Source organism: Macaca nemestrina, chromosome 4, assembly GCF_043159975.1.
Source record: "Macaca nemestrina isolate mMacNem1 chromosome 4, mMacNem.hap1, whole genome shotgun sequence".
Taxonomy (NCBI): domain Eukaryota; kingdom Metazoa; phylum Chordata; class Mammalia; order Primates; family Cercopithecidae; genus Macaca; species Macaca nemestrina.
In genome coordinates this window covers 54,401,072-54,428,625 of record NC_092128.1, presented here as the reverse complement: position 1 = coordinate 54,428,625, position 27,554 = coordinate 54,401,072, and the positions used below count along the sequence as shown (strand labels likewise).

At 42.1% G+C, this 27,554-nt stretch overlaps 1 protein-coding gene across 3 annotated transcripts in view; it reads left to right on the top strand.

Moving 5' to 3' along the window:
• Positions 1-22,919, top strand: part of LOC105475341 (LHFPL tetraspan subfamily member 3) — a 571,391-nt gene extending 548,472 nt beyond the window's left edge. For 2 of the 3 annotated variants that reach the window (XM_011730512.2, XM_011730511.2), the window contains one exon: positions 20,539-22,919. Coding sequence is in view for 1 of the 3 variants with exons in the window: in XM_011730511.2 (XP_011728813.1) it covers positions 20,539-20,567 (29 nt within the window). In the remaining 2 variants the exon portion in view is untranslated. The remainder of the gene's footprint in view (positions 1-20,538) is intronic. The other variant, XM_011730513.3, reaches the window with a different exon arrangement.
• Positions 22,920-27,554: the final 4,635 nt, after the last annotated feature.

Here is a 27,554-nt window from a genome sequence, read left to right as displayed (position 1 = left end):
GTGTAGACAGGCTGACAGGAATGTCTGGAGGGAGCCTTTAGAGTGACTTAAACAGCCCCAACCTTGTTCTAGGATCTCAGTAGACTCAGTGAATCACTTTGAAAACAAATGAATCCAGCTACCAGGAATCTAATAAAAAGACATTGGAAGTTATTATTTTCTATTGTTATGACTTCTCATCCTTATGAAAGTGTTCTTCTTTTGCAATACTTTGCATATTGATCACAGATTTTCTTTTCAATGCTCATTCATTCATTCAACAAGAATGCATTGGGTGATATATTGAGGAGTGCACTGAGTGTATGTGAAGGTGCTAAAAGGAATGTTTAGAATAGCTCTCCTTTTGGTCTGCTGAGAGTCTTCAGAGCATCTCCTAATCACTCTCTTAGAGAAGCAAATACAAAGGCACAATAACATGGAAGATGGTAGAATGTTTAGCTTTTTATTTCCAAGGCATTTAATTTTCAAACTAATAGTGGCACATTTGTCCCAGTTATAAAAATGATGCATGTTCAGCTCACTGTAAAAATAAAAACAGAAAAAGAAAAATCAGACAATTTTTCTTTTTCAGAGTCAAAAAACATCCTAAATCGAAGGGCACGGTGACTCACACCTGTAATCCCAGCACTTTGGGAGGCTGAGGCAGGCAGATCATGAGGTCAGCAGTTCGAGACCAGCCTGGCCAACATGGTGAAACCCCATCTCTACTGAAAATATAAAAATTAGCCAGGTGTGGTGGTGGGCCCCTGTAATCCCAGCTATTCCAGAGACTGAGGCAAGAGAATCGCTTGAACCCAGGAGGCAGAGGTTGCAGTGAGCCAAGACAGTGCCATTGCACTCCAGCCTGGTTGATAGAGACTCCATTTCAGAAAGAAAAAAACATCCTAAATCTACCATTCAGAGCCCAACTAACATTATGGGGTAGATCCTTCCATATTTTTTCTATGCACATATAAACACAAACATACTTGATTTTCAAAAATGAGATTCCATTAATCATGCTACTTCATACCCTGCTTTATTCTTTTATTGTGGTATATATGTTATTCATTTATTATAGATCTATACACTCATTTTAAATGGCTATATAAGCTGGGCACAGTGGCTCATGCTTGTAATCCCGTGCTGAGGTAGGGGCATTACTTGAGGCCAGGATTTCGAGACAAGCCTGGACAACATAGGGAGAAACCATCTCTACAGAAAAAAAGAATGTTTTTAATTAGCCAGGCATATGATTGTATGCACCTGTAGCCATAGCTACTTGGGAGGCTGAGGCTGAGGCTGGAGGATCACTTGAGCCCAAGAGTTTGAGGCTGCAATAAGCTGTGATCATACCACTCTACTCCAACTTGGATGACAAGGCAAGACTCTGTCTCTTTAAAAAAAAAAAAAAAAAAATTGGCCTGGCACGGTGGCTGACACCTGTAATCCCAGCACTTTGGGAGGCAGACGTGAGCGGATAACTTGAGGTCAGGAGTTCAAAACCAGCCTGGCCAAAATGGTGAAACTTCATCTCTATCAAAAATACAAAAATTAGTGGGGCATGATGGTATGTACCTGTAGTCCCAGCTACTTAGGAGGCTGAAGCAGGAGAATCGCTTGGACCTAGGCGGCTAGGAGGCGGAGGTTGCAATGAGCCAAGATCACGCCACTGTACTCCAGCCTGGGTGACAGAGCAAGGCTCCAAATAAAAAAAAAATTAAAAAAATAAATTAAATAACTATGTAGAAGTAACCAAGGTTACTTTCCATTTTTTGCTATGATAAATAATCTATGTGTACAACTTTGTACTCATAGTACAAATGAATGTGCTCATAGTACATTCAGAGCATTTACAAACATTTATTAAATGCTATTCATTGGGCTCAGTGCAGTGGCTCATGCCTGTAATCCCAGCACTTTGGCAGGCCAAGGCAGGTAGATCACCTGAGGTCAGGAGTTCGAGACCAGCCTAGCCAACATGGTGACACCCCATCTCTACTAAAAATGCAAAAATTAGCCAGGCATGGTGGCACACCCCTGTAAAATGGCATTAATAATATTACCTGCCCTGTCAGGGTATTTGCAGGATTGCACAGCATAATGCATATAAAGCACTTAGCACAATGCCTGGCTGACAAGTAATACTCAGTAAAGGTAGCTAGTATCATTATAGAGAACCCTTAACATCCAAGTCAAGGGTCTTGCAGAGAACAAGGATCACAGCTGATTCGGGAGGCTGAGGTGGGAGAATTGCTTGAACATGGGAGGCGGAGGTTGCAGTGAGCCGAGATTGCACCACTGTACTCCAGCCCAGGTGATAGAATGAGACCCCATCTCAAAAAAAAATGCTATTCATTGGACTTTAAGCACACAACCTGGTATTAATTGAGATGCCAGTCTCCATCTGTGCACAGCAGAGAAAGAAGTAGAGTAATAGGCAAGACCATATCAAGACTCAGACTTGTCTGGGGGTTAAATCTAAGTAAAACACCCAACAAACATCAGAGCCAGACCTAATCTGCCTTTGCTCTTTGTCATCCTTACAGTGGTACGGATACTACTCAGAGTCCTAATCAGTAAGTTACTTTTGTCATTGGCAAAATGGCATTAATAATATTACCTGCCCTGTCAGGGTATTTGCAGGATTGCACAGCATAATGCACATAAAGCACTTAGCACAATGCCTGGCTGAGAAGTAGTACTCAGTAAAGGTAGCCAGTATCATTGTAGAGAACCCTTAACATCCAAGTCAAGGGTCTTGCAGGGAAAAAGGATCACAGCTGATTTCTAAGCTTTTCTGGGAGATGTCCTTACCAGGGACATCATTTGACTCAGAGCATGACCACATTCATAAAACAGAGGACAGTCTCCCAGGGTTCAGTCTGCTGGCACCTTCACTCCACCTTCACTCCAGCTTATCTTATCAGCTACTGACCCAGTTAGCTTTCCCACTTCACAACAGGTCAAAGATCAAGTATTTCCAGCACTCAGATGTCATCCTTGGTGCCTATAAAACTCTCAAGTTATTTTTAAATGCTTAAGTCCAAACAAGCACTAAGAAAGTGTATGAATTTGTTATTTTATTATTTGTTGAAATAAGAAAAACTTCACAGGGGGGTCTAAGAAACTGCTTTTTCTCAATTCTACTGTTTCATCTCCTCTGTCTCTCCCTGAAGAGGATAAGTGTTTAATGCTGACCTTGTTACTCAAAATCACCTTGTAAAATAGGTATCATGTCCACTTTACAGACAAGAAAAGCAAAAGCACAGCAAGTAAAATGACTTGGCCACATCTAGAAAGTAGCCAACCCAGTATCCAAAAGTTTATCTGGCTGATTCCAAAGTCCAGGTGCTAATAATCTTAAATTTGAGTGTACATGAGAATCACCTGGGATCTCAATACAGATTCTGTAGTTTCAGGTGGGACCCTGGAACCTGCATATTCCCAAATATACAGGTGATCGAGATCCAAGGAGGTACACAGGCCATAATTAGAGAAACACTGTCCTTGGCCATACAGCATTAACAAAGTCCAGCCACAGGATTTTCTTCTCCTAGTCATTACCAAAGTAGCTTCATTGAAACTTCAGTACACCTCAGAATAAGCCATGTGTATATTCTGGATATTTGCCAGTTTATGAAATGGGTCCCAGACCAGAGCTGGGACACACCTGGTTTCCAGATGTTTCTGCTGCATCTATAGAAATCTTCAGTATCATCGCCCCAGGACAGAGTCTAATCAATTGGGTAACTTTTCCTTCTCCGAAATCCTAATCATCTATCCCCTAGGTCAGCTTATCTTATCAGCTACTGACCCAGTTAGCTTTCCTACTTCACAACAGGTTTCTAATGCTTTATGTCAGTGTGAGAGAAATGGCAAGTTGGGAAGATTTGTGACATTGCATTCAGGAGGCAGTGGGGTAGAGCAGTAGCTTTCAAACTAGATTCCGTCAATCCTCAGGGCGCTGCAGAGGTGCAACAGGGAAAAGGGGCAGGGGAGAGAGAAAAGCCTGGGAGTTCTGAGCCCTTCATTGGAGCAGCTGTGCTCAATTCTGCTTTGTATACAGAACTGGGATTTCTAAAACCGTCACTCAAAAAGCTTTTCAGTGGGTAGGTTGGGAAGGGAAACTGGAAAAACAGTAAAAAGAGAGAAGTCACAAGAGCTGGATTCTAATCCCAACTCTTCAGCTAACTTGCTATGTGACTTTGGGCAAATTGCTGCATCTCTCTGGGCTTGGGGCTGCTTACCTGAAAAAAAATGAAAACATTGGAATCATTGATGCCTGTCTTAGTCTGCTAGGGCTGCCGTAACAAAATCCCACAGACCTGGTAGCTCGAACACAGAAATTTACTTTCTCACAGTTCTGAAGGCTGGAAATCCAAGATCAAGGTGTGACAGGTTCGATTTCTCCTGAGGCCCCTCTCCTTGGCTTGTAGATGGCCATCTTCTTGCTGTGTTCTCACAGGACTTTTTCTCTGGGCATGCGCACCTGGTATTTCTTCCTCCTATAAAGACATCCGTCATATTGGATTAGGGCCCCACCATGAAGATCTCATTTTATCTTAATTGTCCTCTTAAAGGCGCTATCTCCAAATACAGTCACATTGCGGGTTAGGGCTTCCATATTTACACTTTGGGAGACAGAATTCATTCCACAGCCTAAGGCTCCTTTCAGTAAACTCCAGGGGTTGTTGAGCAGCAACTATGTGCCAGGCTGTCCTCTGGGTGCTAGGGACGCAGTGGCTTCTCGAAAATGCCCATGGTCTGCATCTATACCCACCTGAACATGCCCAATCTTGTCTGATCTCAGAAGCTAAGCAGGGTCAGGTCCAGTTACCACTTGGATGAGTGAAGTGGCCCTTGCACTTGAGAAGTTCACTGTCCGAAAGGTGAGCTCCATTAAGGGATGACTGGGGCAAAACAGAGACCCCAAAAAAGATAAGAACAGTTCAGGAAATGCCTCCCAGGGAAGCAACCTAAGATGAAATGTGAAACATGAACAGGTGTTCACCAGTTAGAAAACTGGAGGAAGGGCTTTTCCAGCAGAAGCAGCAAAGGCCCAGAGGTAGAACACATCCAGGGGGCTGGAGCGCAGTCTGAGGTGGGGAACCCCAGAGGAGGGGCTGGAGCAGGGAGAGGCCACTGGAGGCCTCATTAGCTGTGCCAGGCAGTCATGCATATTCAGTAGAAGGTATCACTGCTAAAAAGTTTTAAGCTGGGCTGGGCTTGGTGGCTCATGCCTGTAATCCTAGTACTTTGGGAGGCCAAGGCAGGTGGATCACTTGAGGTCAGGAGTTCTAGACCAGCCTGGCCAATATGGTGAAACCCCATCTCTACTAAAAATACAAAAATTTGCTGGGCGTGGTGGCACACACCTGTAATCCCAGCTATTTGGGAGGCTGAGGCAGGAGAATAAGTTAAACACGGTAGGCAGAGATTGCAATGAGCCAAGATTGCACCACTGCACTCCAGCCTGGGCGACAGAGTGAGACTCCATCTCAAAAAAAAAAAAAAAAAAAGTTTTAAGCTGAAGAACAATCTGTTCATTTCTGCATTTTAGAAAGCCCCAAATTCTAAAATTCTATTTAGCAGTCTCTGGCTTTCCATGACTGCTACGTCATTTGTGGCTCACCAGTGACAGCCAGCCGATGATGTAAGCACAGCTACTAAATGCCTTAATTCTTGGTTACTTCTCTCACAGGGCCATGGGTGTGTGTGCTTATGTGTGTGTGTCCATTAGATCTTGGTTATAAATTGCCTTCTGGACTCTGCAGTCTGCTTCCCTTTGATCTAGAGAGGAAGCATACATCATACTCAAATGTCTTATTTCATTACAATAAACACCCACAAGCATAATTAGGACCAGGACTATTAAATTTGTGGTAATAAAGGCATGTAAAACTTCATGATCCTGAACTCTCTGCCTGCTAAAGATTCACTAAGACCATAGGTTCACATGCTGAGAAACAAAAGCCTCACAGCTTCCTGGAGGCTTTTAAAGAGCTGTACCTTACCATAATATCACTGAAACTTACAGAGTAGTTAGAAGAAAGGGGAACATCAGTTGGGTTTTTATAGATAATTGTTAGTAATCTACTTATTTAAAACACTGATTCTAGTGCTTTCTGAGAAATTTGCAAAAGACAATCCTTTTCTATTGTAAATTCTGTGCTAAAAGAGGATTAAATAAAGCATTAAATAAAGCAATTATATGCACAAACACAGATATATCAATATACATTGTTCAGGTAATATAATTAATAACAACATCCTCTCCCAACCCAGAAAACGTTTCCGTAAAGGTAGTAGAGAAAGAAAAGGTTTATTACTGAATAAGGATTAAACCAGAATGGGTTGCACATCACAGGCAATTTGCTAAGAGATTGCTGACAGAAAGAAATCTCACCTTTTTTCTTTTTTTGATACAGAGTCTCGCTCTGTTACCCAGGCTGGAGTGCCATGGCACAGTCGGTCTCAGCTCACTGCAACCTCCGCCTCCCAGGCTCAAGCGATTCTCCTGCCTCAGCCTCCCTAGTAGCTGGGATTACAGGCACCCACCACCACACCCAGCTAATTTTTGTATTTGTTATTAGAAACAGGGTTTCACCAGTTGGCCAGGCTGGTCTCGAACTCCTGACCTCAGGTGATGCACATGCCTCAGCCTCCCAAAGTTCTGAGATTACAAGTGTGAGCCACTGCGCCCAGCTGAAATGTCACCCTTTTATACAGCCAGTACCATCCATTACATACAAGTTCTCAAGACATACAAAGTCCACATTGAGATTGCAAGTTCAAGTAAGAGGACTTGGCAGCACCATTTATTACACACAGTGCATCCTAAATTCACCTGGTATTTGAGGGTGATTATCTGTTAGTTAATTGGTTTTATACAAAGGGAAAATAAACTTCTCTTGTCTTTATGTCAGGTAGTTTTACAACTGGAAGCAAGGCACCTACCAAAGTTAGGCTCCTGCCCTCACTCAGAAACTGGGAGATAGGGGCACAATCTCTGATGTTTACATTTCAAAGATATGACTTCCGGTTCCTTCAGAAAGACATTTATGGGCCACGAAGCTGGAAAGGGCCAGGCATGGTGGTTCGTGCCTATAATCCCAGCACTCTGGGAGGCTGAGGTGGGAAAACTGCTTGAGCCCAGGAGTTTGAGGCTGCAGTGGGCTGTCATCTTGACACTGCACTCCAGCCTCGGTGACAGAATGAGATACTGTCTCTAAAAAAAAAAAAAAAAAAAAAAAAATTATTGGCCAGGCACGATGGCTCACACCTATAATCTCAGCACTTCAGGAGGCTGAGGCAGGTGGATCGCTTGAGCCCAGGAGTTCGAGACGAGCCTTGACAACAAAACCCTGTCTCTACAAAAATGCAAAAATTAGCCAGGCATGGTGGTACGCGCCTCTAGTCCCAGCTACTTAAGGGGCTGAGGTGGGAAGATGGCTTGAGCCCAGAAAATCAAGGCTGCAGTAAGCTGTGATTTTGCCACTGCATTCCAGCCTTGGTGACAGAGTGAGACCCCATCTCTAATATATATGTATTTTATATATATATATATGAAATATATATATATAGGAAAGGAAGTTCCCCAGTCTTTTGAATGGGGAAATTGAAGCACAGATATGTAAAAGATCTTCTCTAGAGTTACCCAGCCGGTATGTTGTGGAATTAGGGTTGAAAGCCAGGGAGAATGACTCCTGAACACACACATTTAACCATTGAACTACATGCCACAGAGAAAATCAGGAAACAGATTATCAAGGAAGGCCAATTGACTTTCAAGATGATGTTTGGAGAAAGAATGCCTGTGGAACAGACCTCGTTGAGAGAGAGTACCTCTGGCAGGAAGGGAAGTAAGGACAGAATCAAGAAATGGGGAAATGATACAAAGATGGTAGCCTTTCCCACACAGGAAGGAGAGGAAGCTTAAAGGAACATTTATGAAGCTCAATATGCAATGACAATGAACAGAGATGAATTTATTATTTTGAAAAGCCAACACTTTCAAAGTATTTCAAAAGACAGCACTTTCAGGAAAGTGCATGTCAGTCACTAAAGTAGGGACAGCACATTGGGATCACCACCCAATTTATTAATTTATTGGTTCCCTTTTTTTTTTTTTTTAAGATGGAGTCTTACTCTGTCACCCAGGTTGGAGTGCAGTGGTGCAATCTCACCTAACTGCAACCTCCACCTCCCAGGTTCAAGTGATTCTCCTGCCTCAGCCTCCCAAGTAGCTGGGATTACAGGCACCTGCCACCATGTCTGGCTAATTTTTGTATTTTTAGTAAAGACAGGGTTTTACCATGTTGGCCACGCTGGTTTCAAACTCCTGACCTCAGGTGATTCGCCTGCCTTGGCCTCCAAAATGCTGGGATTACAGGCACGAGCCACCGCCGCGCGTGGGTGCCAATTTATTAGTTCTCATCAAATGCACTAAGAGTCAAAGATGCTACACTCTCACTCTGCCATGGACCTGTCTTTTGGGCTTCAATAGTAAAAGCCCTTCAACCTATGTAAAATATGGAATGACTTCATGCTAAAACTGGACAGTGAATATTATTAGGATGTATAAATCAGCAGCAACATTCTATTTTCAATGTGCCTGGGTAAGGCCTACCAAGTAATTGTGCCTGTTTTCTTGCTTTTAATGTATTTCACAATGTTCCTTAAGGAGGAGGAGTGAAAGAAAAAGAGAAAGAGATGTTCATGAATTAATTGAAATCCCTTCTTGTGAAATACTTACTTTCCAAAGAAAAAAACACATGAGAAAGTGTTGTGCCTTGTGTCGAAGTCTAATTGTCCACTGCATACAGAAATAGCACAGAATTATCAAGGCCTGAATCTTAGGCCATTTTCTACCCCTTCTCAGCAAAGATCTGCATAAGTAGCTAGAAGAACAATTTTAGTAATTATCCTCCATCTCTCCAGTGTTGAAATCAGTATGTCAGATCCAAAGGGAGATAGGAGGAGACAGAAAGAGAGAACAAGAGAGCCAACAAGAAAGGCAGAAAATATAAAGGTTAAGGCAGAAGATATTAAGAAGAACCTGGCTATGTGCAGTGGCTCATGCCTTTAATCCCAGCACTTTGGGAGGCCAAGGTGGGCAGATTGCTAGAGCCCAGGAGTTCAAGATCAGCCTGGGCAACATGGTGAAACCCCGTCTATGAAAAATTTTAAAAAATTAGCCAGGCGTGGTGGTGCACACCTGTAATCCCAGCTACTCAGGAGGCTGAGATGGAAGGATCACTTCAGCCCGGGTCAACTCTGCAGTGAGCGGTGATTGTACCGCTGCAGTTCAGCCTGAGTGACAGAGTGAGACCCTGTCTCAAAAAAATAAAAATAAGATAAAATAGTTTTTAAAAAAGAAGAAAAATCTAGGAGAAGAAAGGAAAGAAAATATACAAGGACTGTCGCAAATGGTACCTTCTTCACCCATTTCCTAGATGCCTCTCTACATATTCATACTGGAAAAAATTTATTATTGCAACCAAGTGATGAAATCTCTTCCATCTGTGGGCTTAGGATGAGAAAGCCCTTTCCCACCTCTGCTCCCTCTGCCCCACTCCTTAATGCAGGTGAAAAAACTCAAAAGCCCCCAAAAGTCCACATTGAGATTGCAGGTCACTTACTGTCTCTACCAGTCACTTGAGATTTGCTTTGCTAGGTTTTTCATATATTCCTGTGCTTCATTTAGTGTTTGTTTGTTTGGTTGTTCATGTTCATTTGTTTGTTTGTTTTTGAGACAGAATCTCACTCTGTTTCCCAGGCTGGAGTGCAGTGGCACGATCTCGGCTCACTGCAACCTCCACCTCCTGGGTTCAAGCAATTCTCATGCCTCAGCCTCTCAAGTAACTGGGATTGCAGGTGCACACCACCACACCTGGATAATTTTTGTATTTTTCATAGACACAAGGTTTTACCATGTTGCCCAGACTGGTCTCGAACTCCTAACCTCAAGTCATCCACATGCCTCAGCCTCCCAAAGTGCTGGGATTACAGTGTGAGCCACCACCTTGTAGTTTTATCCATTCATTTAACAAACAATTTTTGAGTACCTGTTATACACCAAGCACCTTATTAGGCTGGGAATACAAAGGTGAATAGGACAATCTGCCTCAGGGGGCTTGGTCCAATGTCTTGCTTCTGAAAGCATGGTACCTGGCCAGCAGCATCAGCGTCACCCAGGAGATGGTTAGAAATGTAAGTTCTTATCAGGTATGGCGGCTCACGCCTGTGATCCTAGCACTTTGGTAGACTGAGGCAGATGGATTGCTTGAGCCCAAGAGTCAGAATCAAGACCAGCCTGGGCAATGTAATGAGATCTCGTCTCTACAAAAAGCAAGCAAAATTAGCCGGGCCTCATGATGCATGCTTGTAGTACTAGCTACTCTGGAGGCGGAGGTAGGAGGATCGCTTGAGCCGGGAGGTTGAGACTGTAGTGAGGCGAGATCATGCCATTGCACTCCAGCCTGGGAAACAGAGCAAGACACTGTTTCAAAAAAAAGAAAGAAAGAAAAAATAAAGAAATGCATGTACTCAGGCTCTACCCCAGAAGACCTACTGAATCAAAATCTGCATTTTTAACAAGATACACAGATGAATCTTATGCATATTGAAGTTTGAGAAGCACTGACCTAGTGGATTATTATTGGTGAGAAGATGAAGATACTTTTTGGTTTTTTTGATGGCATCTCACTCTGTCTCCCAAGCTGGAATGCAGTGGTGAGATCTTAGTTCACTGCAACTTCTGCCCTCAGGGTTCAAGCAATTCTCCTGCGTCAGCCTCCCTAGTAGCTGGGATTATAGGCAGGCACTATCACACCCAGCTAATTTTTGTATTTTTAGTAGACACAGGGTTTCACCGTGTTGGCCAGGCGGGTCTCAAGCTCCTGGCCTCAAATGATCCACCGCCATGGCCTCCCAAAGTGCTGGGATTACAGGTGTGAGCCACTATGCCCGACCAAAGATATTATTTTATTTCATATCTCTTCTATTTGTTCAGCTAGTGTTTAATGATCGCCTGACATAAATCAAGCACTTAGCTAGGAGCTGGGGGTGCAGCAGTGAGCAATACAGAGGAGGTTTTGATGGCATGGAACTCACATTCTGGCGTGGGAGAAGAACAGAAAACAAAGATACATGAGATAATTATGGATCATAAGTAGCACTATGAAGCAAATAAATGGTAATATGATAGAAAGAAACCAAAATGAGCTATGACAAAGAGGGTGGTGAGAGTCTTTGGGAGTAAGTTATTTCTACTTTGCATCTTGCTTTCTGTTCAAAAACCCAGTCACTGGTCCTGAAAGAGTCAAAGATGACAACACTTTTGTCTTTCTTTTCTTTCTCCCCCATCCCTATCTCCTTCCTCAGCACATGTCGGTGACACTATAGGTGCCACCAAGCAGACAGAGTCACATGCATAGCCTGTTTAGAAAGCTTGGCTGTGAGCAACTAAAAATTTAGCTGCAAACTAAATTAAAAGTCTGAGAAGAAAGTATTATACTAGTGTAGTCCTTTTGGTTAGCATAAGAAAGCATTAGAGAATATATTTAGGGCTGGTAGCTGGGGTGTAGCCTCCTGTCCAGCTGTCTTCCAGCATCATATGCAGTACAGGGTCAGAGAGGGTGGACTGATGAGTGGGAGGGTGGCATCCAAGTAAAGACCCAAGTCTTCACCAATCCACTGGCCAATTACAAACAACCACAACAAATTTATCTACAAAGCTATAAGAATCTATAAAACTAATTTTGATCAGTTAACAACCAAAGTTGGTCTTACACCTTCATTCAGCCCAAAAGTAGAGTGTGAACATGCATTTATGTTCAGTACAGATCCGAACCCCCAGCAGTTAGACCACTTGAGGGACATACCAATGATTGCCCAGAGAATATGTGTAGACCAGAAAGTAGAGGTTAGAGGTTCAGTTATTGCTCCTCTAGAAGTTGCATGTCAGGAAGAAAACAATGAGTCAATGATGGTGGCTCTCTTTCTGACCTGTGAGCATTATATCAACTGTCCAACCATACATGTCATTACAGTATATTTAATACAGCAAATCTAAACCACTGTCAAAGAAAGGACATTTGTCCACTGGTCAGTTACCTATTACTGCAAAACAAATTATCCAGAAACTTAATGGATTAAAACAACAATTTTTATTATATTTCACAATTGTGTGGATCAGGAATCTGGGGAGACTTCAGCTGGGCAATTCTTCTGCTCCATGTACCATCAACTGGAGTAACTTGGTGGCATTCAGCTGGTGGCTGGGTGATCTGGAGGGTCCAAGATGGCTCACTCACATGCAGGCCCCTTAGCAGGGATGGCTGGAAAGCTGAGCTCAGCTGGGCTCCTCTCCCCCTCCATGTATAATATTACCAAGGCCTCTCCATGGGGTCACTCCACTAGGGGAATCAGAAACTGCTAGCATTCAAAAGATCCTCAACATCACTAATTATCAAAGAAATGCATGTCAAAACCACAATGAGATATCACCTCACACCCCTTAGAATGGGTCCTATTTAAAAACAAGACAAAAAAAAAAAAAACAAAAAAAACAGAAGACTGAGTGCAGTGGTTCACACCTGTAACCCCAGCACTTTGGGAGGCTGAGGTGGGTGGATCACCTGAGGTCGGGAGTTCGAGACCAGCCTGACCAACATGGAGAAACCCCATCTCTACTAAAAATACAAAATTAGCCGGGTGTGGTGGTGCATGCCTGTAATCCCAGCTACTCGGGAGGCTGAGGCAGGAGAATCACTTGAACCTGGGAGGTGGAGGTTGCAGTGAGCCAAGATCATGCCGTTGCACTCCATCCTGGGCAATAAGAGCAAAACTCTGTCTCAAAAAAAAAAAAAAAAAAACACAAAACAAAACAAAAAAAAAACCTAAACAGAAAATTACAAGTACTGGTGAAATATGAGGAAATTGAAACCCTTGTGCACTGCTGGTGGGATTGTAAGATGGTACAACCTCTATGGAAAATAGTATGGGGGGGTTCCTGAAATAATTAAAAATAGAACTACCGTATAATGCAGTAGTCCCACTTCCAGGTATACTGTATATCCAAAAGAACTGAAAACAGATTCTCAAAGATATTTGCATACCCATGTTGACTACACCATTATTCACAATAGCCAAGAGGTAGAAGCAACCCAGTATCCATCAATGGATGAATGGATAAAAAAAATGTGATACGGACATACACACAATGGAATATTATTTAGCCATAAAAAGAAGGAAATTCTGTCAAATGCTACATGAGTGAACCTTGAGGACATTAGGCAAAGTGAAATAAGCTAGTCACAACAAGCTATATACTATATTATTCCACTAGTATGAGGTACCTAAAATAGCCAAATTCATAGAATCAGAAAGTAAAATAGTAGTTACTGGGGGCTAGAAAAAGGAAAAGTGGCCACACTGTGGCCTGTAATCCCAGGACTGTGGAAAGATGAAGTGGGTGGATCACTTGAGCCCAGGAGTTCAAGACCAGCCTGGGCAACATGTGAAACCCCATCTCTACAAAAAATACAAAAATTAGCTGGGCATGGTGGCTCATGTCTGTACTCCCAGCTACTCGGGAGGCTAAGGTGTGAGGATTGCTTGAGCCTGGGAGGCAGAGGTTGTAGTGAGCAGAGATTGGATTGCAACACTGTACTCCAGCCTGGGTGACAAAGCTAGACTCTGTCTCAAAAAAAAAAAAAAAAAAAAAAAAAAGGAGGGAAGTGGGGAGTGGGGAGCTGTTCAACAGGTATAACATTTTAGTTTTGCAAAATGAAAAAGTTCTGGAGACCTGTTTTACAACAAGGTAAATATATTTAACACTACTGAACTGTACACTTAAAAACTGCTAAGATAGTAAGTGTTATGTTGGCTTTTTTTTTTTTTTTACCAGAAAGAAGGAAAGAAAGTGCCAGGACTCTTAAAGCCCAGATTCAAGGGAAAGGGAGCATAGACCCCACCTCTCCATGGAGGAATGTCAAAGAATCTGCAGTCATCTTTAATCGGCCACACACACTGTGGGGCGCATGATGCAGAGAGCACCTGAGGACACTGATGATGAGATATTCTTTCTGGGAGACTGTACTCCACCTCTCAGAGATGAAGAGTATCAGAAGTCCCTGTTAGAAGTAGGTGCCGAGGCCGGGCGCGGTGGCTCACGCCTGTAATCCCAGCACTTTGGGAGGCCGAGGCGGGCGGATCACGAGGTCAGGAGATCGAGACCATCCCGGCTAACACGGTGAAACCCCGTCTCTACTAAAATTGTAAAAAATTAGCCGGGCGAGGTGGCGGGCGCCTGTAGTCCCAGCTACTCGCAGGCTGAGGCAGGAGAATGGCGTGAACCCGGGAGGCGGAGCTTGCAGTGAGCCGAGATCGCGTCACTGCACTCCAGCCTGGGCGACAGAGCAAGACTCCGTCTCAAAAAAAAAAAAAGAAGTAGGTGCTGTTTGAAACAATAGAGTTGGGGAAAACGACAAAGCTTGTTCCAACAATGAGAAAAAAATTGGCCTGGAATTCCTCCTTTACTCATTTTTACAACAAAGATTCAGCTAGCCATTCTGCCCAAAGCCTGACTGCTCCCTCCAAAGATTTTTCTCACTCAGTGCCTATTTTCTAGCTCTCCTGACTGTGGGGGCTCCAGACCCTAATTAAAAAGGTCAGATAGGAACAACGAGCAGAAAGCAACCACAGGAGACATTTCAACATCTGTAAACACATAGAAAATTCAGCCAAGTAGCATTTAGATAGCCTGGACAATGGGGCCATTATAAATGCTGCACTCATAAGCAGTGATTCAAATGACAGCTTTGAAAAGGATTTGCAAAGAGCCCTTTGGAAATGTAACATGGGCAACTCCGAGCCCATGACATGTTACAAGGACAAACCTGACTGAACAAAGATCCAAAGCAGCATTGAATGACTTATTTATTCATTCCTGCTCTGTACAAACCCGAGAGAATGTGACATCTTTTAAATTACCTCCCCTGATAGGCAACATCCACGGTGCATGGGAAATGTTAGCAAAGTTTTTAAAAGAGCAGAATGTTTCACGAAGCGGCAATTACACCACACTGATGCTTCCACCAAGTTCTGCAAATTGTCCTGGCATCTCACGGTCTTAAGACTGAAGAAGTGATGGCCACATCTGGAGAGGAAAATTCTGACTTTCATTTCCTTCCACTTACTCTTTTCACAAATCTGTTTGAAGAGCTAGCCCTTGCCAAGCCTTCAGGTGGAGAACTCTTCTTTGTGCATACTATCTAAGTAGTTGTAATAACATTCTAATTTTACTCCCCCAACAAAGTGTTTTCCTGAGACTCTGTGGGAAGTGGTTGTATTCTGATCACCACTGGTTATTATTATTCAGCCTAAGAGTCTGCAGAACTTATGCATGCCCTGGGGTTTCTGTTGCATGGTGGTGTCATGTGGTAGGAAGAAAGAAAATGCTCTGATGGCAGAGTCTAAGTAACTCAAATCAAAGCAAACATGCCCAGCAGGTCTTCTGATGAGCAGCGTGCACTCATGGGCAAGGCTGGGATTAGGGTGAGGCAAGCTAGGTACCTAGGGGGCAAGCTTTTTTGTTTTTTTTTTTGTTTGTTTGTTTGGTTTTTGAGAGAGGGTCTCGCTCTGTCACCAGTCTGGAATGCAGTAGTGCAGCCTCGACCTCCTGGTCTCAAACGATCCTCCCACCTAAACCTCCCAAGTAGCTGGGACCACCGGTGTGCACCATCATACCTGGCTAATTTCTTTTTCATTTTTTGTAGAAATGGCATCTCCTTATGTTGCCAAGGCTGTCTTGAACTCCTGGGTCAAGCGATCCTGCCACCTTAGGCTCCCAAAGTGCTGGGATTACAAGCATGAGCCACCGCGACTGGCCCTGCAAGTTTTAAAGCAGCACTCACCTCACACTTGCATGACCCTGCAAGTGAGCTCCTTAAATTTTATACCCTAGGCACTCACTTGCCTCTCCCTATTCCAGGCCTGGCTCACTGGCTTCACACTTTCATTTTCCCACTTACTCTCAGCTCCCTGCCCACCACAGATACTGTGGGTCAGAAGTACACAGTCCCAGGGTTGACAATACTCAACAAAGAAGAAACCTTTAATGGCCAGGTGCAGTGGCTCATGCTTGTAATCCCAACACTTCAGGAGGCCAAGGTGGGAGGATCACTTGAGTCCAGGAGTTTGAGACCAGCCTGGGCAACATAATGAGACCCCATCTCTACAAAAAAAATTTAAAATTACCTGGGCATGGTTACACGTGCCTGTGGTCCCAGTTATGTGGGAAGCTGAGGCGGGAGGATCATTTGAGCCTGGAGGTGGTAGAGGCTGCAGTGAGCTATGATCATGCCACTATAGTCAAGAAGCCTGAGTCACAGAGCAAGACCCTGTCTCAAAAAGAAGAAGAGGAAGAGAAGGAAGAGGAGGAGGAGGGAGAAGAACAAGAGAGCTTTAGGAATGAAGGACTGACTAATCAATAGTGAGATTAGGCTGGGCGCAGTGGCTCACTCCTGTTATCCCAGCACTTTGGGAGGCTGAGGTGGGCAGATCACCTGAGCTCAGGAGTTCAGGACCAGCCTGGCCAACATGGTGAAACCCCATCTCTATTAAAAATAAAAAATTAGCTGGGCTTGATGGCATGCACCTGTAATCCCAGCTACTTGGGAAGCTGAGGCAGGAGAATCGCTTGAACCTGGGAGGCAGAAGTTGCAGTGAGCCAAGATTATGCCACTGTACTCCAGCCTGGGTGACAGAGTGAGACTCCGTCTCAAAAAAAAAAAAAAAAAAAAAAAAAGTTAGATTACAGCAAGGAATCTAATGAGGGATTTGGCCGTATGAAGGCCACAGGTGACCTAAGACCAGAGCAGATTCAAGAAAGGTTGTTAATGAATGACCTGTTCTGGTGAGGCCCCAGGCTGTGGGCCAAGATGATGAAGGAGAAAGTTTTGTGAAACTGGCCACAGATGTTCCCTTCCTGTAAGAGAGCTCAGGATCTTCCCAGAGAGACGTTTACCCTGCCGGAGGCTTCCTTTTCCCTGCTTCTTCCCGCAGGTATGGGTGTCACTGCCCTGGGGTCTGATCTAAAGCCCTTTCAAAACTCACTGCTCCCTTCCCAGCCCACTGAGAACAGGTCTCACCCTGCCTGGGATGCAGCCTTAGATATATGTACTTCCTTTTTGGCAATCTCATACTTTTCCTTCATCCTGTGATGTCATGAAGTCAAACCAAGCAGCTTAGCACCAAGGAGAGAGAAACAGAGAGTCTCTGGTTCATGGATGCCAACAAATGATTCACACCAAAGCAGGATTTTCTATTATGAAATTAGGCACGTACTTACTTGAGAACATCAAGAAAATGAGGACTACCCTCCTGCCCCCCTTTTCCCCTGCCCCACACACATAGATGGCCCTCTGTGGTCTCCCTGTTCATCCCTCTACTTATACTTTTTTTTTTGGAGACAGAGTCTTGCTCTGTCACCCAGGCTGGAGTGCAGTGGTGTGATCTCGGCTCACTGCAACCTCTGCCTCCCGGGTTCAAGTGATTCTCCTGCCTCAGCCTCCTTAGTAGCTGGAACTATAGGTGCCTGCCACCATGCCTAGCTAATTTTTGTATTTTTAGTAGAGATGGGTTTTCGCCATGTTGACCAGGCTGGTTTCAAACTCCTTACCTCAGATGATTCGCCCACCTTGGCCTCCCAAAGTGCTGGGATTACAGGTGTGAGCCACAGTGCCCAGCCAATTTTTTTAATGGCCACATAGTATTCCATGGTGTATATGTACCACATTTTCTTTATCCAGTCCACTACTGATGGGCACCTAGGTTGATCCCATGTCTTTGCTATTATTAATAGTGCTACAACAAACATATGAGTGCATGTGTCTTTTTGGTAGAAGGATTTATTTTCCTTTGGGCATATATCCACTAATGGGATTGCTGGGATGAATGATAGTTCTGTTTTAAGTTCTTGGAGAAATTTCCAAACTGCTTTCCACAGTGGTTGTCTTGCTTTTAATAATATCTAACGAAAGTATTCCTTTCCGTAGGGCTTCTGCCAGCATGACTCAATCTCAGATAATCATTATAGACTAATCATCATTATGACATGATCATATTTCAATTATCCTCTGTGTAGTCTGGGTACATCAAAGTAACCATGAGTTCTCTTGCTGAGAGAAGTTCATTAAGATCATAATGTGGATACGATTTTTTTAAGTGTGTTGAAAAACAAGGGGGAACATACCAAAAGCAACAACAGAATGATCCAAAGGATTCTCTAGCACACATTCAGAAACCATATCTTATTGTGTGTTTTGAAGTGCTTTGTGATGCAAAACCTCGGCCGGGCACAGTGGCTCATGCCTGTAATCCCAGCACTTTGGTAGGTCGAGGCGGGTGGACCACTTGAGGTCAGGAGTTCGAGACCAGCCTGGCCAACATGGTAAAACCCTGTCTCTACCAAAAATACAAAAATCAGCCAGGTGTGGTGGCATATGCCTGTAATCCCAGCTACTCAGGAGGCTGAGGCAGGAGAATCGCTTGAACCTGGGAGGCAGAGGTTGCAGGGAACCAAGATCATTCCACTGCACTCTGGCCTAGGTGACACAGTGAGACTCCATCTCAAAAGTAAATGAAACTAAAAGTAAATAAATAAAGAATAAAGTGCTCTGTGATGCAAAGCCTAACAGGCTGTTTCCTTTTGGCCCAAATATGCCACACCGTGACCAGCTAGGTGTATTTACCCAACTTCCTGATATGTAAGATACCCTTAAGCCCTAGTTCACAGTGACAAAAATCTATGAAAATCATTCAAATAATAGGGTTAATCATACTGTATGAGGTCTAGTTGTGTTGATACAGGATCAGTCCCTAATCTGTTGGAGAAAAGGAAAAGTAATTATCCCCTGAGAATTCATCCAAAAGAAACAAAATTTTTTGTGTGTGACAGGGAGGGTCTTACTCTGTCACCCAGGCTGGAGTCCAGTGGCGCGATCTACACTCTGTCACCCAGGCTGGAGTGCAGTGGTGCAATCTGCACTGTGGCTCACCACAATCTCGACCTCCCAGGCTCAAGCGATCCTCCCACATCAGCCCCTTGAGTAGCTGGGACTACAGGCGCACCACCACACTCGGCTAATTTTTGTATGTTTTGTAGAGATGGGGTTTCTCTATGATGACTACAAGCTGATTTCAAACTCCTGAGCTCAAAAGATCCTCCCATCTCAGCTTCCCAAAATGCTGGGATTACAAGTGTGAGCCATAACGCCCAGTCAAGAAACATTTTAAAATATAAATAGGCCGGGCGCGGTGGCTCACGCCTGTAATCCCAGCACTTTGGGAGGCCGAGACGGGCAGATCACGAGGTCAGGAGATCGAGACCATCCTGGCTAACACGGTGAAACCCCGTCTCTACTAAAAAATACAAAAAACTAGCCGGGCGAGGTGGCGGGCGCCTGTAGTCCCAGCTAATGTAGTCCCAGCTACTCGGGAGGCTGAGGCAGGAGAATGACGTGAACTCGGGAGGCGGAGCTTGCAGAGAGCTGAGATCTGGCCACTGCACTCCAGCCTGGGCGACAGAGCGAGACTCCGTCTCAAAATAAATAAATAAATAAAATAAAATAAAATATAAATAGATCTTTATATAAAAGATATTCATATTTATAATAATAAATCAGAAACCTACCTATATGTCTGACAATAGTGAAAGAGTTGCGAATGGAATATTGAGCATAGAATGGGAAGGAATGAGAATGAAGCAGAATATTACACGGCCATTGAAAAGTCATGCTGCTGGTGGGGCACAGTAGCTCACACCTGTCATCCCAATACTCTGGGAGGCTGGGGAAGGTGGATCACTTTAGCACAGGAGTTTGAGATCAGCCTGGGCAACATGGCGAAACCCTGTCTCTATATTATAAATTAAGTAAATAAATAATAAAAGAAACTTATACTGATGATATGGACAGTGGAAATGTAGAAAATTGTCTTTAATGTAACGTTAAAATATTTAAAGTGTCATCTATACTGTAATTACAATTGTATAAAATAATTGCACATTTTGATAAGGAATGGAAAGAAATATAGGAGGAAAAGTTGTGTCAAAGTGATTGAATTGTGGGTGATTAATCTTTATAATAATTTCTTTTGTAGCTGCTATAATATTGAGTTCAAAATAAGTAAAACTTGGAAAGAAAAGGAAAACACTCAAGTGACACATTTTTCCATGCTGAGAAGGAAAGTCAGTGTCTCGGGAACTGTCCACATTTTTCCTTGCTCCTTCAAAGCAGCCTGTTAATCTTGACCCAGATGGAGGGAATACGCATGTTCTTCTTGCTGGGAAGACTGTACTGTGGGTTGAATGGAACAGAAATCTTAAACTTTTCAGTATTGTTTGGTAACAAATGCAAAATGCATTTGAACCATTCATTGGTATAGTTTTTCCATGACAAATATTATGCACAAAAATCTTGCAGACAGAAAATGATGTATTTTTTTCTCTCCCCCTACCCTTTTTCTTTCTCTTCCTTCCCATTTCCGCAGTTCTGCTAAGCCAATATTCTCTAGAATGAGCACAAAACAAATCAAATAACAGCTAAACAAATCGAATAACAGCTTTTGTACATCAACATCAAGAAGGAATACGCCTGAGAGAGATCAGAGTATAGAGATGAATATGAACAAGAGTAGAACATTCACTTGTCAACGCACTTTCTAAATCTAGATCAGCAGAGATGGGAGTGATTTTCTGGAAAGAGATGTGATCACGGATTAAACACCAGCTCATTGGAAACTGTCATTGGATGAGATCAGAAAACATTCATGAAAAATCATATTCAGGAAATATATTACAGGAAGAGGAATATAAATGCTCTAGAGTTAACATGTAAAATATATACGTACTGAGGTTTGTAAACTGTCCTTTTTAAATCAAACTGAAAACAAAAAGCTTTAACCTTTCAACAGAATTTTTAAAAAGGCAGTTAGTTCTAAATTATTCCTATCTCAATAGCCAAGAGGCTGATCAAGTGTCATTTACTAAGGAAGCATCTTAGAAAATGACTCTGAATGTTTTCATAGGAGCTGTGACCTTTGATTCTTCATCTCTACTATTCATTTACTTCACTGTGTAATCAGTTACAACCACTCAGTTATTAAGAGACGTAATGCTTCAAACTTTTTACCAAGTCTGTATTGTTTAATCTGTCCATACAAGTCATTACTGAGAGAGCGTTTATGCCATATACTATTACTCCATCAAGCTGTATATTACAGGAAGTACATCTTTACATCATAGGTTCCCAAGCAACATAGACTTCCCTATCTTTCAGGAAACAGCATCAAGGAACTCTGAAAAATATAGAAAAAGTTCATTTTCACCTTGGATGCTCACATGTAATATTATAGGCTACTATCAAATAAATACATTTTTTCTAATTCTCCCTAGAACATGCATAGGAATTTAATATACTTTATAAATAAGTATCTAAAATATCTCCTATTTTTTTCCTATTTCTTTGCCATACATGTTATCAGAAATTCATATCTTCTATTTCCCTTACTGATGGGCACTCATTTTTATTTTTTAAAACTCATTCCATTAAAGATATTTCTAAATAATAGTAAGTGGTACTAACAAAATAAATAATAATTTAATAGCCTTAGAAATAAATGACTATATACTTATACAGGCTGAAAAAACCTCGGTAGGAATAAGTTACCTTTTTGTTTACTAATGTTGGTTTCAAAAATACTCAGATTCATTTTAGTTGGCTGACATCTGGAAGGAGTTAACAACTAACCAGTTGACTTCAGCAACCATTTGCTCCCAGCCTTCCCCTGTCACCACCCTCACCACATATCCCGCCAATATCCAACAACAAAGAAATATTTAATATTGAAATCGCCCATTACCTGAGAATGACCACAAGCTAAAATGTACTTGTGGAAGCGTACTTAGTAGAAGCCAAACCATGTTCTATTCCTGAGCAGAAAACATTGACATGTAGAATGCTTTTATTCATATATTCAAAATTAAGAACAAATCAGTATATATCGCTAAAACATCAGATGGAGGATAACACAAGAAGTGATACAGATCAGGGTTCACTTCTCTTACCCTCTCTCTGTTAGGACCACATTCCTATTTTAGCCAAATGTTTCTGGTGCAGGCCATCTTTTCACCATAAATGGCATGAAACATAAATGGCATTATGTTTCAAATGGCTAAAAGCATATAACAGGTATACTCAAAGGAGTAAAACCCAATTCACAGAGATGTGGCTTTTCTAAAGAACCAAATTAAGGGAATACTTAGTATCTACAACTAAAGTATTAATCATTCTGAGGATTATTTGTTGCTTTAAGTATTAGCTCCCTACTGCAACCATAACACCCTACTTACTACATTTAATTACACACAACTTTTCAATAATTCATATTTTATTTGAAGGGAGGTACCTGTCTACTTTATCTACAATAAAAACAAAAGGTATTGGCTTTCTCTAATCCATGCAAACTACAAATTCCATCAGGAGTCCTACATCACTAACAGTGGTGTAAACAAAACTAAGAAAGTACTTCCTATCCACATGCGAATGTTTTAAAAAAGTTTTTGCCATAAAACCTAAGTGTAATTTAGCATACCACAGTGCTCTGAAGATGGGTCATTGACGATGTACCATTTGTATATAGGTAATACACATGTAAATCACTAAATGTTAATTAAATATAAGAAGTAGGTTTTTATCTTTTTAAAAAAAAAACAAAAAAAGTGACTCCCTTTCTCATTCTGTTCTGTTGTATTGTGTCCAAAAGTTGTGTGTAATTTTTTTAAGGTCCAGGAAATGTAAAGAAATTTGTTGGAATATCTGAATTTCTGTAAAAAAATAAAAATAAAAATAAGATTTTGTTACTTAAAAGAATTTTTGGTGGTGTGGTACATATTTGGTGTATTCAGTTTCTGTCTTTGTCCAGTGATCCGGTGACAGCTGATGGTTCCATTGAAGTAACTATCTCAGAAAATCTCCCTGCTGCTGGATTCCATATCTGTCAACAGCAGGACTCTCATGTAGAAGGCATGGTTAACATCTCCAAAGCCTCTCCTAGCCAAATTTAGGAATATCTCCAGCTAATTCTCCATACACTCAGTGGAATGAAATTGATAACTAAATAAACAGCTGGACTACTCAAGTAAAACTTGACCTGCAATATCCAATTGCCCAATCTCCCCTTTGCAAATTGAAAACAACCAACGGTTCCTCGCACATGAGCAACTCTTCATACTGGGTATATGAAGCAACAACACTTCATACTGGGTATATGTTGTCTGGATGGGTTCCAATCCCTGATCCTTGGTTTACTATATGACTCTGAACAACACTAAGCCTCAGTGTCCTCATTGGTAAAAGAGATATAAATAATATCACTCAGCTCCATAGCATTGTTGTAAGGATGTCAATTAAACTATAGTGTTGTTGTGCTTGACAGGTAAGTAGGGGATATTCAATGAATGTTCATTCCTTCCCCTCCTAGTATATGCAAGACACTGAAGGAAGAAAAGAGACATAAAACAAAGTGTCTGCTCTGAAGATCCCGAAGACAATTAGAGTGACATTTGTGCACAGGGACTGAAAATTCAAATGCATACAAGGGCCAATAAATTCACAAAGCAAGCTCAGCTGGGGAGATAATAGGCATAGTGGGAACTGGCCTGGCACAGTGGCCTATAATCCCAGCACTTTGGGAGGCCGAGGTGGATAGATCACTTGAGTCCAGGAGTTTGAGACCAGCCTAGGCAATATAGTGAGATCCTTTCTCCGAAAACAAAAAAAATAATAATAATTTTTTAAATAAATTTTTAAAAGGAAGTAGTGGGAACTATGGAGCACTGAAGAGCCTAGGTCCTGTCTCAAGGGAATAAGTAGTCAACGCTCAGCTCTAATGATTTAACAAATATATATTGAATTCCTACTATGTGCCAAGAACTGTTCTAAACTCTGAGAAGATAGTGGTGAATCACACAAAACCCTGCTTGCCTTTCATAGGTCTTATGTTCTAGTAGGGGAAGACACACAATAGACAGGAAAATATCAGCTAATAACAAGTGCCCTAAAGAGAATTATAACAGGGTGATTGATAGAGAAATGGAGAGAGGAATCAGGTAAGGCCTCCATGAAAAGGTGGCATTTAGAGTGAGACCTGAACAAACGTTTAAAAGCCAAATGTGAAAAAAGCAGAAGGCATGCCAGACTGGGAATGGCAAGGTGGCAGAGTGGGGAGCCACATGGGCTAAGCTAGGGACCAGCTCTGGGCTTTGTAGGCCAGGATTGTTTGTACATTTTAAGTGTGAGAAAAAGCCACTGAAGGATCTTAAGCAGAAGAGTGATGTAAACTATTTCACATTTCTAAAAGATTACTTTTGGTTTCTGCATCTAGCAGTATAAACTAGATACTCTAAAAAGCCTTTCTTTTTTTGTTTTGTTTTGTTTTGTTGTTTTTTTTAAGAGGGAGTCTTGCTCTGTCACCCAGGCTAGATGGAGTGCAGTGGGGCAATCTTGGCTAACTGCAACCTCCGCACCACCATGCCCAGCTAATTTTTGTATTTTTAGTAGAGACAGGGGTTCACCATGTTGGCCAGGCTGGTCTTGAACTCCTGACTTTGTTATCCACCCACCTCGGCCTCCCATAGTGCTGGGATTACAGGCGTGAGCCATTGAGCCCAGCCTCTAAAAAGCCTTTCTTATGCCATACTATTAAATCTTAGATAAATTACAATAAGTTTATTTTTTAACACACAGCTTAGATTACAAGAAAGTAAAAGAAATTCCAAAAGCATTTCAAAAAAGAAGTGGAGTGAGCTGAAAACTAAGTGTGAAATGTAAGCAAAGGCAAAAGCTGGGCTTGCCTGAAGGTAAATCTGTATAACAAAGTAGGGAATGGAAGATTAAGCCGTGGGCCACTGGAAGTAGGTGAGTTAAATTTGACATTCACATCCTAAAGCAGGATGCTTGAAGATGGCTACATCCTAGGCAAGAGCGGCCTAGGAAAAATTCTCATGCTAGCAAAAGAAATCTATCAAGAACACTATCTCCACACTGGCTCTAGATGGAAAAATAATAATGACCCCTTGAAATGTATCAGATGCCTGCCCCCATCAAGTATGGAACTCAGCCTTACTCTCCATATGGTCAAAGAAACCCCAAACCAAGAAATTAAAGAGCTTTTCAGGGCCCCTGATACCAGGCAGATACAAGCATATGTTGTCTAGAGGAAAGCATCTCTAACATAACTCTCACCAATTAAGCTCAACAAAGTATGCAATTGCAATTTTAAAATTACTAAATATACAAATAAACCCTAAGCGATAATCAGCAGATACAACTAACAGCCGATTTATTACCCCACAGATTTTAGATAGTGGAATTACCAGATACACAATATAAAGTAATCATGTTTTACATGTTAAGGAAATAAAGACAGCGTCTAAAACAATGAATACAATAAAGAGTACATTAGATATAACCAGATAGATTAGAAGGAAAATTTTAAAGTTTTAGAAATTAAAATTATAATCATTGAAATTTAAAGTACAATGTGTAAATTACAAATGGGTATAACTGAAGAGAGGAGCTGTGAACTAGTAGATAAGATCTAAAGAAATTACACAGGCCGGGCGCGGTGGCTCAAGCCTGTAATCCCAGCACTTTGGGAGGCCGAGACGGGCGGATCACAAGGTCAGGAGATCGAGACCACAGTGAAACCCCGTCTCTACTAAAAATACAAAAAAATTAGCCGGGCGCGGTGGCGGGCGCCTGTAGTCCTAGCTACTCAGGAGGCTGAGGCAGGAGAATGGCGTGAACCCAGGAGGCGGAGCTTGCAGTGAGCCGAGATCGCGCCACTGCACTCCAGCCTGGGCAACAGCGTAAGACTCCGTCTCAAAAAAAAAAAAAAAAAAAAAAAAAAAAAAAAAAAAAAAAAAAAAAAAAAAGAAATTACACAGAATACAATACAAAAAGCCAAGGGGTTAGAAAATGACAAAGAGGTTAAACAACAGGGAAGACACAGACATCTAAACAGAGTTCCAACAGGAGAAATAGAGAGAATAAGGGAAAGGCAATATTTGAATAGAAAATGTCTGAAAATTTTTCAAAAATGATAAAAGATATGAATCCACACATATAGGAAGCACAATAGATATCAAGCAAGATAAACATAAAGTAAGACATGTCAGTAAAAATACAGGGAAAAGACAGAGGAACTACCATAACAACAACCAAAGAGAAACAGCATACCTCAGGGCGCATGCCTGTGGTCCTGGCTACTTGGAGACTGAGGCAGGAGATGGCTTGAGCCCGGGAGCTCTGGGCTGCAGCGCACGGTGCCCATGAGGTGTCCACGCTAAATTCAGAATCAAGAGGGTGACCTCCCTGGAGCAGGGGACCGCCAGGTTGCCTAAGGAGGGGTGAACCACCCCAGGTCGGAAACGGAGCAGGTCAAAACTCCCGTGCTGATCCTTTGTACCACCTACAAAGGAATAATTTCTGGACTAACAATAAATACCAGATACATTAGCATGATTTATTTAAAGTGCTGAGGTAAAATAACTCAAAATAGACCAAGTACAGCGGCTCATACCTGTAATCCCAGAACTCTGGGAGGCCGAGACGGGCGGATCACTTCAGATCAGGAGTTCGAGACCAGCCTGGCCAATATGGTGAAACCCATCTCTACTAAAAATACAAAAATTAGCTGGGCGTAGTGGCGTCTGTAATCCAGACTACTCAGGAGGTTGAGGCAGGAGGATCCCTTGAACCCGGGAGGCGGAGGTTGCAGTGAGCTGAAATTGTGCCACTGCACTCCAGCCTGGGCAACAGGCAAGACTCCATCTCAATAAAAAGCCACAAAACTATCAAAATAAAATTATGTTTCAGCAAAGCTATTTTTTAAGACCAGAGGTAAAATACAATCATTTTCAGATAAACAAAACCTAAGGGGGTTTACCAACAACACACCGACACAGAGGGAATTTCTAAAAATTAGCCAGGAAGTAAGGCTGGAGATGCAAAAAGGAATAGAGAATGAAGAATTTGGTACATATGTGAGCAAATGTAAACAAACATTGTACAAAATACAACATCTAATTTTTAGAATTCAAAAAAAAGAAAACTAAAATACTGAATAATAGTAGCATATAAATTGGGATGAGATTATTAGAGTTTAAGGAATGTGTGTTAATTGGAAGGAGAGTTAAGATAAAGATTCACTTTAATAATAATTATAGGTCCGGGTGTGGTGGCCCATGCCTGTAATCCCAGCACTTTGGGTGGCTGAGGTGGGAGGCTCCCTTGAGCCCAGGAGTTCAAGGCCAGCCTGGGCAAAAAAGGGAGACCCAGCTCTACAAAGAATAATAATAATACCTAGCAATGGATTGCTTATAATGTGCCAAGTATATGTATTAACTCACTTAATCTTCATGAGTTAGAACTACCATTATCCCAAGCTTACAGATGAAGAAACTATGGCACAGAGGGGTTAAATAACTTACCCAAAGTCACACA